Source organism: Rhamphochromis sp. 'chilingali', assembly GCF_963969265.1.
Source record: "Rhamphochromis sp. 'chilingali' genome assembly, chromosome: 1".
Lineage (NCBI taxonomy): Eukaryota > Metazoa > Chordata > Actinopteri > Cichliformes > Cichlidae > Rhamphochromis > Rhamphochromis sp. 'chilingali'.
In genome coordinates, this window is record NC_137929.1 from 40471401 (window position 1) to 40485735 (window position 14335).

A 14335-nucleotide genomic window follows, 5' to 3' on the forward strand; every position below is an offset into this window, starting at 1 on the left:
AACTCATATTTTGAGTGTCTGTTGAAAAATAGAAAACAGAAAATCACACACAAATCTTGTTAACAAATATGAATCAGCACTTCTAACTGCTCTCCATATTGTTCCAAAGGATTTAATTGGTCTTTTAATGGGGCAGTTCATATCCAAAAGTCCCATAGTGGGTCAAGGTACTCGCCACCATGTCCAGTTCTCAGTTGGTGAAGAAGGGCCACCCAGGTACTCTTCACACCATTTTGAGACCAACAACAGAAGAGAAGGTGCTAGCCACCAAATTCCTCCAGCGATCATTATCTCAGAGGAGGGTTCAAGGTTTGTGTTATCAACTTGTGTCTATTTTTATTTTCCACCCCAGCATAATTTCCTCATCATTCCATTCTGCTGTTTGAAAAAAATGGAACTTGCAAAATTATAATAATAATAATAAAAAAAAAAACGATTTTCAGGAAGGAAGGAATTATTAGAATCTAATGTCCATTAAAGGAACTAAAGCCTACCATCATAGATATGTTTTCCGCATTTACTAATCTTTGCTATAGTTTCTCAGTTCTCATGTTTTTCCCTCTAACAGTACATCAGAGCAGCGGGACTCAAGAATAGAGCTGCGGAGATCTTCCTTCTATAGCACCATAGACCTGCTGCCACAGCTGGAGCACTATGCCAGCACGCTGCCACACCAGCAGGCAAGGAGCAGACCTTCCCTGGAGGTTCTCCGCAAAGCATTCGATGTGAGTTTTCCACTTCTGGGAGCATTTTCTCATTGCTGCTGTCTTTTAAGAATCACGTATTGACAGTAACACCACCTGGGGGAATTAACCCCACTAGGAAATGAAATGTTTGGCCTCTACAAACAGTGAAATGATTCTCACAGGTCTGAAAAACACAGTAGGCAAGGGATATCATTTTACGGTAAAGTTGTTAATGCAAAACCTTATTTATTTATTTATTTTGTGACGATTATTAATGAGAAATAAGCGAAACTTTTAACAAAACTGGACATGCACGTTCAACAGGGCTTTGGACTAAGCCCTGCCTCTGAGGCAAGTTAGTAAAGAATTGCTATAGTGTTTACCAGTCCTGCAGCCAGGGATTGAACATCAACCTTTCCAATTATCAGATGACCTGCTGGGTCGGCAACCCTGCGTCCAAGGGTGCCCTGGTGTCATGTGCAGTTTTCTACATCCTTATGCTTTAACATCGTGTTCATTATTCCAGTGGAACAATAGATGCCCGAGGTGGGGCACCATCCAACATTCTGCTCAGTAAAAACTGGGCTTTCTGAACTGTTCAGCGTATAATCACAAGCGATGTGATAATACAGTTAAAAAATCAATCATCAACCCTGCAACGTAGGGTGTCCTAATGACATGTGCATGCATGAACACCCTTATGGGTGACATAACAATAACAGCAACACAACATCACTTGGAGTCAGATCAGGCAATCTGTTCTTCCCAATCATGGCACTTCAGGTCCCCCTTTCATTAACAATGTAAGCGTACAAGCCTCCCAGTAGAACAATGGAGTAGAACACCCTTCCGCATCTCACCAGTGAATGCTGAGACTGTCCTTCACCACATAAGCACAAATGACAGCCAGGAGCTATGGAGAAACAACTCCCACTGTCCACTGGGGAAAGCCCCAACTTACAAGCAGCGCACCAGGGTGTACCTACCCCTGCCTGCCGTATATTACTGAGGCAACTACAGATTGGAACAGAGTTCAGCCCCACTCCACCAGAGTGGCACCAGAGTCCAAGATGTACATTGAGGTGAGTCTGAATATGTCTAGCCAGTATCTCTCAACCTCACACGCTACCTCAGACTCTTTACCCATTTAGGAGGCAATGTTCCATGTCCCATGAGCCAGCCTTAATAGGAATCAGAATACCAGGGCCTCTGCCCTCAACTTCTGGTTGATACACAATGTACTATTTTCTATACTATTTTCAGGAAGTGGAGGGAGGAAACACCAACACAGATCCAGGAGCTTGTGAGATTTCGGCCACAGATGCTGGAAGTGAAGAGGCTCAAGGTTCTGAGGAGAAAGCTCCTGCTAGATTTGGCTGGGTTGTTGGAGTTATGGTAAGTAAAACTTCTGGGTCTTTGCATCCACTGGTCCTATAGAACAGCGGTCCCCAACCCCCGGGCCTCGGACCGGTACCGGTCCGTGTGTCGTTTGGTACCGGGCCGCGAGAATTGAGGCTCAGGTCTGAAATGTATGGTTTTCAGGGTTTTTATCGGTTTTCAGCGTTATTTTGTTATCGTTTTTATCGTTAACTCGGTTTTCCTGGGTCTTTTCACGTGTGTTATGAATAAATCTTCTTTTTTTCGGTACCGGTACTAGTTTTATTTTGTTGTATTTATCCGCGACACCTTAGAGGCTGGTCCGTAAAAGTATTGTCGGGCATAAACCGGTCCGTGGCGCAAAAAAGGTTGGGGACCGCTGCGATAGAAAGTTTAAAAATACACAAAATAATTGATCTTGATCACTCTTAAGATCTGTTAATTAAAAACATATTACTTTCATTTTGGTCACAGGTTCGTTGTATGCTTAATATTTGGGGAGTAATCCTGTTCCTCCGCCTGTCCTGGATCACTTCTCAGGCAGGCATTTGTGAGTAATCAGTTCATTTGCTCCTCCATTTGTTCAGTTCTTTTGCTTTTGCTTTCATTTTCTTGTAAAACTTCCCCACGCCTGTTCATATAGTCTTATCTCTGGGTCATGTTGATTTAGTTAGTTTCTTAATCATATCAACATGAGCACATTGTTCGTAGAGCTTTATCATAGGAAAGCGTGAAAGTTTGAAAAGAAGGGAAAAAAATGATATCTAAATATTGACAAATGAAGTCAAGTATAGTAACTTCACCAGGAAATGAAAATATGGGATTGGGAGAAATGCTAGTTTCCTTGTTTGAAAAGTGAGCTGTTTTTTAAAGTGCTGACTATGTGTGAGTCTGCTTGTTTTTTTTAGCACACAGTTACTACATTTATTCACTGGGATGAATAAATGTAAGTAAAGTAATTTTTAAATTGCTGAATTTTAAAGGCAGCATAGAGGGTCTATTATATCGCTGAGTATTAAAGTACATATTCTAAAATATATACACTCAGATATGGATTTGCATGTAAGGTAAATTCTTATGCATGGGCAAAGGAAAGTTCTAGAAACAAGTTCCTTTCTGGATGAAGGATGTAAACCTGATTTGTTCATAACTGAAAATTTATGATTGTGTGATTTTAATGAGTCCTAACTTTATTCTTCTTATGTTAGTGTTGACCTGGCTTATTATCCTGATATCTGTGACGGTGACCTCAGTAACTGCCCTCTCCATCTCTGCCATTGCCACTAATGGGAGGGTGATCTCAGGTTAGTCACTGTTCAAAGTAGGAAGTCACACAAATAAACCTTATATACAGTTTGAATCTGAAAATATGAGAATACTTGGGACACCTTTAAAAAATGGTTGGGCCTTTTAAGACTGGAAATCTGCAGCTGAGCTCAGAATTGTAATTTTTCAAATTTGTATGTAGGATCTAGCCTTGTATTTAGGATATGTTCTAACAATCTTGTTTGTCTGAAATAATTTGCAGGTGGGGCATATTTCATGATCTCCCGCACTCTGGGTCCAGAAATTGGAGGACCAATTGGGGTGGTTTTTTCCTTTGCCAATGCTTTGGCTTGTGCACTCAATACTGTTGGTTTTGCAGAGGTGGCCTGTGATCTAATGCAGGTAAAATGTATTGAAAGTGCTTTGTGGTATTAAATGGATGGTAGATTTGTTTTTGTAATAGAAGATGACATATTATATATAATGTAAATAATATTTCATACTAAAATGCTATGCAACAGAACCTAAATTTGGTTAATTGATGTAGGAGTTTGGTGTTGTCATGGTTGATTCAATCAACGATGTCCGTATTGTGGGCGTGATCACTGTTACGGTTCTTCTGCTGATTTCATTGGCTGGAATGGAGTGGGAGTCTAAGGTGAGCACATTTTGATATTCAACATGACAGTTGTACTTGGACAAAGTTTTGTCTCTTAACAACTTCTCTTCCTTTTTGATTTCTTTATTTGTCTTTTTCTCTCAGACCCAGATTTTGTTCTTCTTAGTTCTTCTGGTTTCATTATCCAACTACTTTGTGGGCACATTTATTCCTCCCAATATAGAAAAGCAGGCACAGGGTATCTTTGGATACCGCAGTAAGTTTAGGTTTCTCTCAACAATCTATAGTCTTAAAAACCACATCGAATAATTGATTTGTTTGTTTCTTCCATCTTTCTTTCCTTCTTTCATAACTTCCTAATATTGTACCTGGCATGTTTTCCAGCTGAGATCTTCTTAGAAAACCTGACACCAAACTGGAGAGGAAATGAAGCCAACTTTTTCCAGATGTTTGCCATTTTCTTTCCCTCTGCTATTGGCATCCTGTCTGGTGCCAACATCTCTGGAGACCTTAAAGTATGAGGGACATAAAAGAGAAATGCTCCTTAAAGGAAATATATGAATGCATCGTTTCATAATGTTTTATATTAATTGTATTTCCTATCTCAGGACCCTGCTACTGCTATCCCCAAAGGCACCCTCATGGCTATTTTTTGGACTACTATCAGCTATTTAATGATCTCTGTCACAGTCGGTAAGTTACCCAGTACATATGTATTTGATCTAAATAGGTATAAATAATTTAATTAATACAAGACAGAGGCTGAAGGTGTTTAACCTGGCACTCTATAAGTTATAAAGCTGGGGACTTGTTATCTGAAACAGGTTTCCGGTAGTAGCACAAACTGAGATCAATACAGCCTTTTTGGGAGTAAATCAATATTCATGGTTATCCATGAAAATTACATTAAAATCTGTACTTTTCCTCTAGCGTCATGTGTAGTGAGAGACGCTTCTGGAAATATGACTGATATCCTGACTGGAAATCTCACTGATGGTTGTGTGGGGCTTGGATGTAAAATGGGCTGGAACTTCACAGATTGTATACAGCAGAAGAATTGCGAATATGGTCTGGCCAACAATTCAAAGGTACTAGTTCATTCAGTTAGCCACATTTTTTTCTCCTTTTTGTTATTGGGAAGAAAGATACTAAACCAAACAAAAGCACATTTTTGGTTAAATCTTTAACTCTTTGTCAATATTCCTGCTATATTCATTGTATTTAAAACTTTATTCTGGTTTGTCTTATACTTAATGGTGACTCAAACCAGGTCTTGGGCCAGGTTTCTGGTTTCTACTACCTCATCACTGCTGGGGTATTTGCAGCCAGCTTGTCCTCTGCGCTTGGATTTCTTGTCTCTGCCCCTAAAGTCTTTCAGGTGAGAAATCCATTAACTTTTTTTCTTATTGCATTCATTATGCATTCATTTGCACTTTTATTGATGAACAAAAGATGAATCCATTATTATAATTTCAATGTACCTAATATTGCTGTATTAGAGACCAGTTTACCTGGACTTTACAAACAAAACAGCTCTCTTTTTGACACAATAATGGGCACATTTTGAATCTGCTAATGATTTAGTTATAATTAATGATTTTTAAAGTCACCTGCAGTATAAAGAAAACGATTAATAAGGTAAACTAAAGCGGAACAAGCAAACAGCATGATCTCATATAGCTTTAAAATCATCGCTCAAGTGTATTCACATTTTAAAGGAGCAAAAACATGGAGGACAGTTAAAAAGTCAGCTATCATCTTATAGCTCAAATGTTTGATTAATGAAAGTTTGTATAAACATAGTAAAGTCTCACTTTTTTGTTTATGTTTTATGTTCTCTCTATCAGTGCCTGTGCAAAGACAACTTATACCCATACATTGGGTTCTTTGCAAAGGGTTATGGGAAAAATGATGAGCCGCTCCGGGCTTATGTGCTATGCTACATCATTGCTGTGGCCTTCATTCTCATTGGTGGGTGTGATCAACATGGCTAACACATTTTCACCTCTTACTAATGTTGTGATTCCCATATAAAATGTCTTATCAGCTCTAAATTTGTAGTGTGGTTTTAAATACTCTCTCATCTGTGTCATTACAGCGGAGCTGAACACCATTGCAGCTCTGATCTCCAACTTCTTCCTGTGTTCCTACAGCCTTATAAACTTTAGCTGCTTTCATGCTTCAATCACCAACTCCCCGGGTGAGTAACATATTCAGTAATTAAGCTATACTCAATATTAAACACGTTCACATTAAACCATTAGTTTTGGTATTTTCTAAGGTTTAGTACATTTTGTTCAGTCACACTAATAAGAGAGTTTGCTACTCTATAAAAGCATGTGACAGCCAGATTTTCCACAGTTTAGCATGTGCACAAATGCCCACATACACAACCACCACTCACCAGTTTATTGCTGCTTGGCCCCAAAATTAAACAGACCCCCATTATGAGGTCGGAAGAAAAAACAAATTGTTTATATGCAGCTTAGTGTGGAAAAGAGGTCATCCATCTGACTTCAGTGAAAACTCATATTGCTCCTACAACCAGTGATGGTAAGACAAGGTTTTATGTAACACTCAAATCAATTCTACCAAAATTGTATCTATCATACCAAGTTATATTGGAGAAATCTCCGTACACAGAGGCACACATAGATCTAACCCGCTGTGAGATTAAGTGCATGACAGTTCTCTAGTTAAAGTTTTGGCAAGAGAGTCAATGTGTTTCTATTTTGACAAAATTAACTACGTACAATTCAAAGCTCTATAACATTTAACAGCAGGTTGCTGGTAATGCCTAAAAAACAAACACAAGAAATCATACATAATGTAAATGTAGGCCATAATGGGTGGACATTGGGATCAGAGTTCTGGCCATGTAGCATTACAAAGTCTGCCCTGTGCCACTTCATAATCCTTTTCTCACCGACTCCTCCTGTAGGTTGGAGGCCCTCATTTCACTACTACAGTAAATGGACAGCTCTGTTTGGCGCAGTGATATCTGTGGTTCTGATGTTCCTGTTTACCTGGTGGGCTGCTCTAATCACCTTCTGTATAATCTTCTTTTTGTTTGGATACATCAACTACAATAAACCAAGTGAGTCAAAAACCATATGTTTTTGAGCGTAAGTTGGAACTGAGCAGTACTTTGGTTAGAATAACATGCCTCAGATTCATAAATAGAACAGAATGCATCAACGTGTACTTTACACTTCTTTTTTTGTTTTTTGCATTTCTCATGTAAGTGTCTTTTGAAATCAACAGAGGTAAATTGGGGTTCGTCAGTCCAGGCAGGCACATACAACATGGCTTTGTCATACTCTGTCTCACTTACTGGTGTGGAGGATCACGTCAAGAATTTTAGGTGAGTGATCTAAAATTTCAGTTTAACAAGTCAAAGCTTTTCATGAAACATGCACGAGTGCTAAAGTCTATAAGTGTACTCGTTAGTGCTCTTTTCTAACAGTATAAATAGATTTTAGTTTCGAATTTATATTTACTGGATTTCATCCAGGAGCTTCCTCTTTGATCCCTAATGTCTTTTTTTTAGACCACAGTGTCTAGTCCTCACTGGACCTCCAAACCAGCGACCTGCACTGGTGGATTTTGTTGGCTCATTCACAAAACATATAAGTCTTATGATCTGTGGCGATATTATCATGGTGAGACATCCGCTCAGCTTTTTCTACAAGAAAACAAAATAAATTATTAGCATCATTGTGGCAAAATAGCCACACCAAACACTTTTTATAGTTATCCTTTGTTGTAATTGGATATGTGAGTTCCTGAGTTCCTTTTCCAGGAGCCTGAGAGGCAGACACGACCACAAGATGCTACAGATCAGCTAGTTAAATGGATGAACAAGAGGAAAGTGCGTTCGTTTTATACTCCATTTACAGCTGAGAGCCTCAGAACTGGAGCTCGATACTTAATGCAGGTATCTAGTTAATATTGTTGTGGTGTAATGTGACTTTAAATGCCCCGAAAGTTACCAACAAATTATTAATATTACTATTAGCATGTTTCTGCCATTAGAACTAGTTTGTATACTTACCTGTAGGATGGCTTTTATGCTTTTTGTTCAAAGGCTTCTGGTCTTGGCAAGCTGAAGCCCAACACTCTGGTCCTTGGCTTCAAGTCAAACTGGAGGGAGAGTTCACCTGAAAGCATTGAAGATTACATTAACACCATATAGTAAGATGGTCCTTTAATGGTGCATTTAATAGATATGAAAAAATCATGTATTTTCTTGTGGATTTTTAATTAGTATTGCTATTCTATTTATTTTATATTATGTGTGTATTTTTACTGTCTTTGTAAGGCAGTAAAAATATAGTATTCATAAAATAGCCTAAAGAATAGTTGCAAAAGAACAAAGTCTTCTCAACTTACTCATCTTCTCTTGCTTTTCTTCAGTGATACATTTGACGCCAACTTCTGTTTGTGTATCTTGAGGATGATGGACGGGCTGGACATCTCTGACCAGTTTGATTGTGAAGGTCTGATGAGTATAAATAAGTAGAACATTCTCTAAGTGCTTAACAGCAACATGATACATTTGTGGCAGTGGTTGACAACATGTTTTTCTCTTCTTTTTTTTAGTAAACCAGGGCTTTGAGCTTGATGAATCTGCTGAAAATTATGACCATCAGTCTCCAGACAGGGACTCGGGTAAGAGCTACTTGTGTGCATAGGTACATATTAGATTACTGTGCCAAGTCACATTAAATTTCAAGTCAGAATCTGTAAATCATAACTACTGTGATTGCAACTAAAGTACGGGAAGGGATTTTTCTTAGAACTGAAAAGGATATCGGATTTAAATAAGATTTCCACTCTGTAATTTCAAAATCTAATAAAGTGAGTGGTCTATTTATGATTACATTTCTTAAAGTTCAAGATTAAAGTTTTAAATTGATTTAATTTGACTAAAGTACCTCTAATGGATTGTTCCCTTCCTAAATTGATATGCACTGCAATGGTGCTTAGGATAATGTATGAGAGGATGAGGACAGTGAACAAGAAATCATGATTGCACTGGCACACCTTAGATTGCATTATAACTTTCTAATTATTAAGTCAGTAATCACTGCCCACACATAACACACGCTTTCTCTTGTGTTTGCAGCTGATGACGTGTCCGACAACAGCAACAGTGATCAAATCAAAACAGTGTTTCAGAACACCCAGGGGAAAAAGTCTATCGATGTCTACTGGATAGCAGATGATGGAGGTGAGCCCACAGAAGTGCTTTTCTTTCTTTCCCCCCCCCCCCCCCGTCCTGCCCGGCAGTGTAGCAATAAATAAACAAACAAACAACGGGAAAAAAAGTTAGAGGAGCCTCTTCGGTTTATTCTTCTAATAAATAAACAAAAAAATAAATAAATTTGAGTTGGCCTGGTTTTCTTAGCTGCTGTCATGTTCTTCTTCTATTTTCAGGACTGACTTTACTGGTACCTTACCTGATCACCAGGAGAAAGCATTGGCGTAACTGTAAGATCAGGGTTTTCATCGTCGGAGATGAACTAAACATGGACGAAGGCCGTAATGAGTAGGTTTACTCTGTTTCGCCCGGGGGGAAAGTGTTGGCTTTTGCATTGGCAAAATTTGTGGTTATCAAGATGAATTCAGAATTACTCTTTACCTCTAAGAACTGAAAATGTTCAGTTTGAAGATTTTACAATAGACAACAAATTTGGAATTATTTATTTATTTATTTATTGTTTTTTCAAAAAAAAAAAATTAAATGTAGGTTTTCATGCAGTTTGATATGTCTTTGTTTGGATGTAATTCTTTCAGACCCTTTGGTGTTTATGGACATACTAGGAAAGGGTGCTTTATGATTTCTGGAACTTGAGAACTTGTGGACTGTTGTGTGTTTCAGAATGATGGCTCTGCTGAAGCGCTTTCGTCTACATTTCAGTGACGTTATTGTCATGACAGACAGTGAGAAGCGCCCTCAAGCCAAGAAGTATGTCAGAAAAAAGTTGCAATTACCACCACAAGGCACACCTATGTGAATGTGTTTTTTTCTTCATAGCAGTTGTGTTTTGCTTTGCAGCATGACTAGGTTTGTGGACAGTGTCGCCCCCTTCAGGCTGCATGATGAACAGCAGACAGGCGTCACAGATCAGGAGCTAAGACAGAGAGAACCATGGAAAATATCTGATAAAGAGTTTGAGGCCTTCAAACAAAAGGTGTGTGTGTGTGTGTGTGTGTGTGTGTGTGTGTGTGTGTGTGTGTGTGTGTGTGTGTGTGTGTGTGTGTGTGTGTGTGTGTGTGTGCGTGTGCGTGCGTGCGTGCGCGTGTGTGTGTGTGTGTGTGTGTGTGTGTGTGTGAGTGTATCATTGACTTCCAAAAGGTCCAGAGCAAAACACTTTAAATATATCTATGCCTCATGATTGTGTAATATCCCCACATTATGTGACACTAAGTCAGTTTCCTACTTGTATTTCCTTTATTTACAGTCTGAGAGAAAAATACGGCTTAATGAAATCATCCGCAGGAATTCACAACATACTGCCCTTGTGCTTGTGTGAGTACACGGTTTATATCGCAATACATATTTAATAGAAATCAAAGTTAGTTAGGATCTCCCATTTCCCTCATAGTCCCCATATTTATATGTACACAATTTACTAAAATCATCATGCGTTAGGATTTAACTAATACTGCACTGAAAATATAAATCTATTACTATCCTGCTACCCATCATGTAGCAGACTTTGTTCTTGTTTTACTGTCCCTGCTTATGTAATTGTTATTTAATGATTTTTTTTCTTCCCCACGTAGGAGTCTTCCTGTGCCACACAGTGACTGCCCCAGTGCTCTTTACATGGCCTGGCTGGATACTCTCACCTGTGGCCTTCATTGCCCTGCAGTGCTCATACGAGGAAACCAGCAAAATGTCCTTACTTTCTACTGCCAGTAAATTGTATTTTATTGTGAGTCAGTCATGGAGGACTATTTTTATTTTTAGGAGTCACAAAACTAAAAAATTCAAGCCTTAGAAGTGAACAATAATTAAAAAAAAAAAAAAAAACAAGACAGAGAGAGTGCAATATTTGCCAAATTAGGGTTTAACAAATCTGGTGAATAATAAGGAGACAAATTAAAATTAAGATAGACACATGTTACATGAATGATTCTGAGAAGGTCATTGTAAGTACTCTCCCCTTATACAAGTGAATATCACCGTATCTCAACCCAAGCAAGAACATTTTGGAAGCCACCACTTTTATCAAACTGCTAAAGGAGGTGACATCTTTTGGAAAAATTATGTCCATCCTATCAGGAGAGTCCCAAAGGCTTGGAACATCAAGGTAAATTAAAGGTCTTCTGGTAACAAAGAAATGAATCCAAGATCTTGATAATGTTTAACTGAACATATATTTGAAACAAAACTGTCTTGTTTTAGCAAGCTAGTTACTAAGTCATTTGTGAAAAATGTAGTATGAAGTATAAAACAACTGCTGACAATTTTAGTGAGTAACAAGAGAAAGTAGCATCCAGTGCTAATGTAAATTAAACAGAGAAGAATATTAGACTTAGTGGATTCTTTTACAGTCCACCACTGATGGGTAGGGAAACTTTTTGCTCTTTATGGTTAAACTTGTACTACATAACCACCAACTTTGTTGTTAACACACGATAATGTAACCATGTTTGAAAACTGAGACACAAATTGTTGATTTGAAAGTGATAATTTAAGTAAATGTAAATTAGTAATACATTTAGACTTTACATTGTATTCACTATATTTGTCAATATCTTTTACATTTATATTTGTTTGCTTAATCTGTGATGTGTTTTGTAGAATATTAAATTATGTATAAACTCTTCTAAGATGAGTTATTCTGTTGATATTTTCCAAAGGTAAAAGTTTAAAACCTCTGAGTTGTACTATTTAAATGCTGACAAGCAACAGCAGGAATATAATACTGTAAAGGATTAATATTCTGTTATAAAATCTGCTGTTCCTCAAATCGCTACTTGACATTTTCCCAAAAAGCAAGTCACCCTCTAATTTTACACCCATTGTAATATTGAATATCAGTAACTATAAAAATAGGCTGCAGTAAGTACAGTTAACCTTTTACATTACTTCTATCAATACTCAGTCTGCCTCACCTTACAGCTATATGCAGCATGTGCAACATTATGTGGAATAAACACTGGGGGCATTTGTTATTATTTTTGGCACTAAGCAACATTACTAAAGTCTGGATTAATCTGCAGACGGGTTATAATAACATGGAGATGCATCACCAACAGATTAACTATAAGTAGATAAAAATTACGCAAAAAACTTGTAAGTAGACATACTGTAAAAGACCAGTATGTAGAGTAAAGTGCATTGCAGCAAAGCTATTAGTATGAAATGCTATATAATAATTTAAATGTCACTTAGTCACATTATCAGCTTTAATAGTGTTAAAGATTTTTAAAGGCATCCTTCATTGACAACATTGTGTCTCTTTGACTTCACACAATGAATAACAGATTTTTAATAACAATAAGTTACAGAGTGATAACCATGGTGATAACCATATCAGACCATTGATACTGTTAAATACAGCGATAACTGTAGGAGTTTTCAGCCTCTTTGATCAGGGGGGATTGATCTCCCTGATAACTGTGATGTAGTTTAAAACAAATTTTGATTAATTAAAAAATAAAATAAATATTTTAAAATTCTTTTTTTCCCTTTGACATATGCTTATCTATGATATATATGTCTGCTTCATCTGAATCATGAGATTATTGATTCTTACAGCAAAAATTTGAGCAATGCAACAGTCTAATTGAACACCTATGTTCTGTAGAAGGTACTGGGAATAACTAAAGCAGATTTAAATGTAACACTTTGAACCAGAAAAAAAGAAGTTAATGCTTAAAGTTTTATTGCTAATTAACCATTTTTTTCTTTTACTTTTAACCATAAATTAAAACAATATCCCCGCCCTTTGTGTAGGTGCATGTTCAAAGGTGTCTTGTATACTAAAAGATCCATGTTTTTTCCTTCTTACAATGGACCAATACGTAATATTTATCTTATAGTTTGCTTTGGTTCCCAAGAGCTCCCTCGTCATGATGTGAAGAACTCTTTAATAGGTTAACTATAATTAAACAGTACATTTATCACAATCCTGTGTGGGTGCTGGCTGCAAAATGCAACTGATACAGAAGAAATTCCTGGTATTTTGGCATGCTGCATTTCAAATACTAGGATGTACCAAGTCTTTTTTTCTGGCACATTAAATACGAGATGCCTCACTGTATTATGCTAATGGTAGCTAAACATTTCAAAGATGCAGTGAGTCAACATCAGTTTCCATCTCACTTGAAAAACTGAAGACAAACAGCAACACCGGCCATTAAATGTGCAATATGTGGGGGCAACATCCTAACATGACCTCTGGCTGAGGTCACCTTCTTTAAACAATGTGCTAAGGCTATTTATGATGTGCACAAACCTGACATTGTTAACTAATTAACTAAATGGCAGAACATTATTAACAGCTTAAATTACTGGTTAATCTATGGATCAAAATTTCAGTTGTTGTTTTTTCACATTTTATAATAACATCAATATGTTAATATATCTATATTTATAGGTATATAATACATAAATAATACTATTTCGCTGTAGGCTTAGTTAAATTCAATGAACAAACAATTTGTAAATAGATTTTTTTAAAACTAAGCCAATAAAGTTGGCACAATGGTGCACTGTTTGGCATCATTGCATTAAAGGGTCCCCAGATTTGAATATAACTCAGCTGGTCCCCTTTCACCTGGAATTTGTATTTTGTACAATAACTGTGCTGCATGGGTTTCTCCCAGAATTAGTGCTGTGAGTACAAGAAAATAATTATTATAATATGATGTGTTAAATTTGTTTAGATCAGAGGAATAAGGAAGGATTTGTCTGTGTGCTTTAGTTTGGCTTAGTTGTAGCCTGAGAGTGTGTGTAATTGTTTAGAGAGAAAGGAATTTATGGACACTGGGGGTCTGCCTGCCATAAAAGGAGACGGGAAGCTACAGTTGGGGATTGCTGATGCTGATGCTTGTACCTTCAATAAAAACTCATAATTGTTATAACTTAGAAGCAGGTTTGCAGGAGACTCTCCACATGCTTATCTGTAAATGTAAGACGATAAGAGGCCAATGGCCCAGTGGATGCAGAGTGGGGCTCTCAGTGTTTGTACTATATTAACTCTGTTTTGTATGTTGTGTAGAGGAATTTGGTGTAGCTTGGGTGAGGAGATTACTTTTATGACCCCCAGGAAGTCACGTATACAGAGACACACATACACAGTGCTTTGACTGTTACGACGCACCCACACCTACATGCACACTCACTCACATGCTCGTGCATACACAC

The 14335-nt window shown here is 37.5% G+C and overlaps 1 protein-coding gene across 1 annotated transcript; it reads left to right on the forward strand.

Moving 5' to 3' along the window:
• Positions 1–85: 85 nt before the first annotated feature.
• On the forward strand, positions 86–11772 carry LOC308392012 (solute carrier family 12 member 3-like). Its single transcript, XM_080874856.1, has 27 exons — positions 86–309; positions 569–725; positions 1950–2081; positions 2538–2613; positions 3272–3367; positions 3592–3731; positions 3877–3987; positions 4093–4204; positions 4333–4463; positions 4557–4641; positions 4879–5036; positions 5219–5326; positions 5796–5919; positions 6047–6148; positions 6890–7045; positions 7213–7312; positions 7499–7610; positions 7751–7885; positions 8036–8142; positions 8365–8447; positions 8551–8619; positions 9077–9181; positions 9388–9499; positions 9833–9919; positions 10010–10145; positions 10416–10483; positions 10741–11772. The coding sequence occupies exons 1-27, from the start codon at positions 128–130 to the stop codon at positions 10877–10879; spliced, it is 3123 nt and encodes a 1040-aa protein (XP_080730982.1). The 5' UTR covers positions 86–127; the 3' UTR covers positions 10880–11772.
• The last annotated feature ends 2563 nt before the right edge of the window (positions 11773–14335 follow it).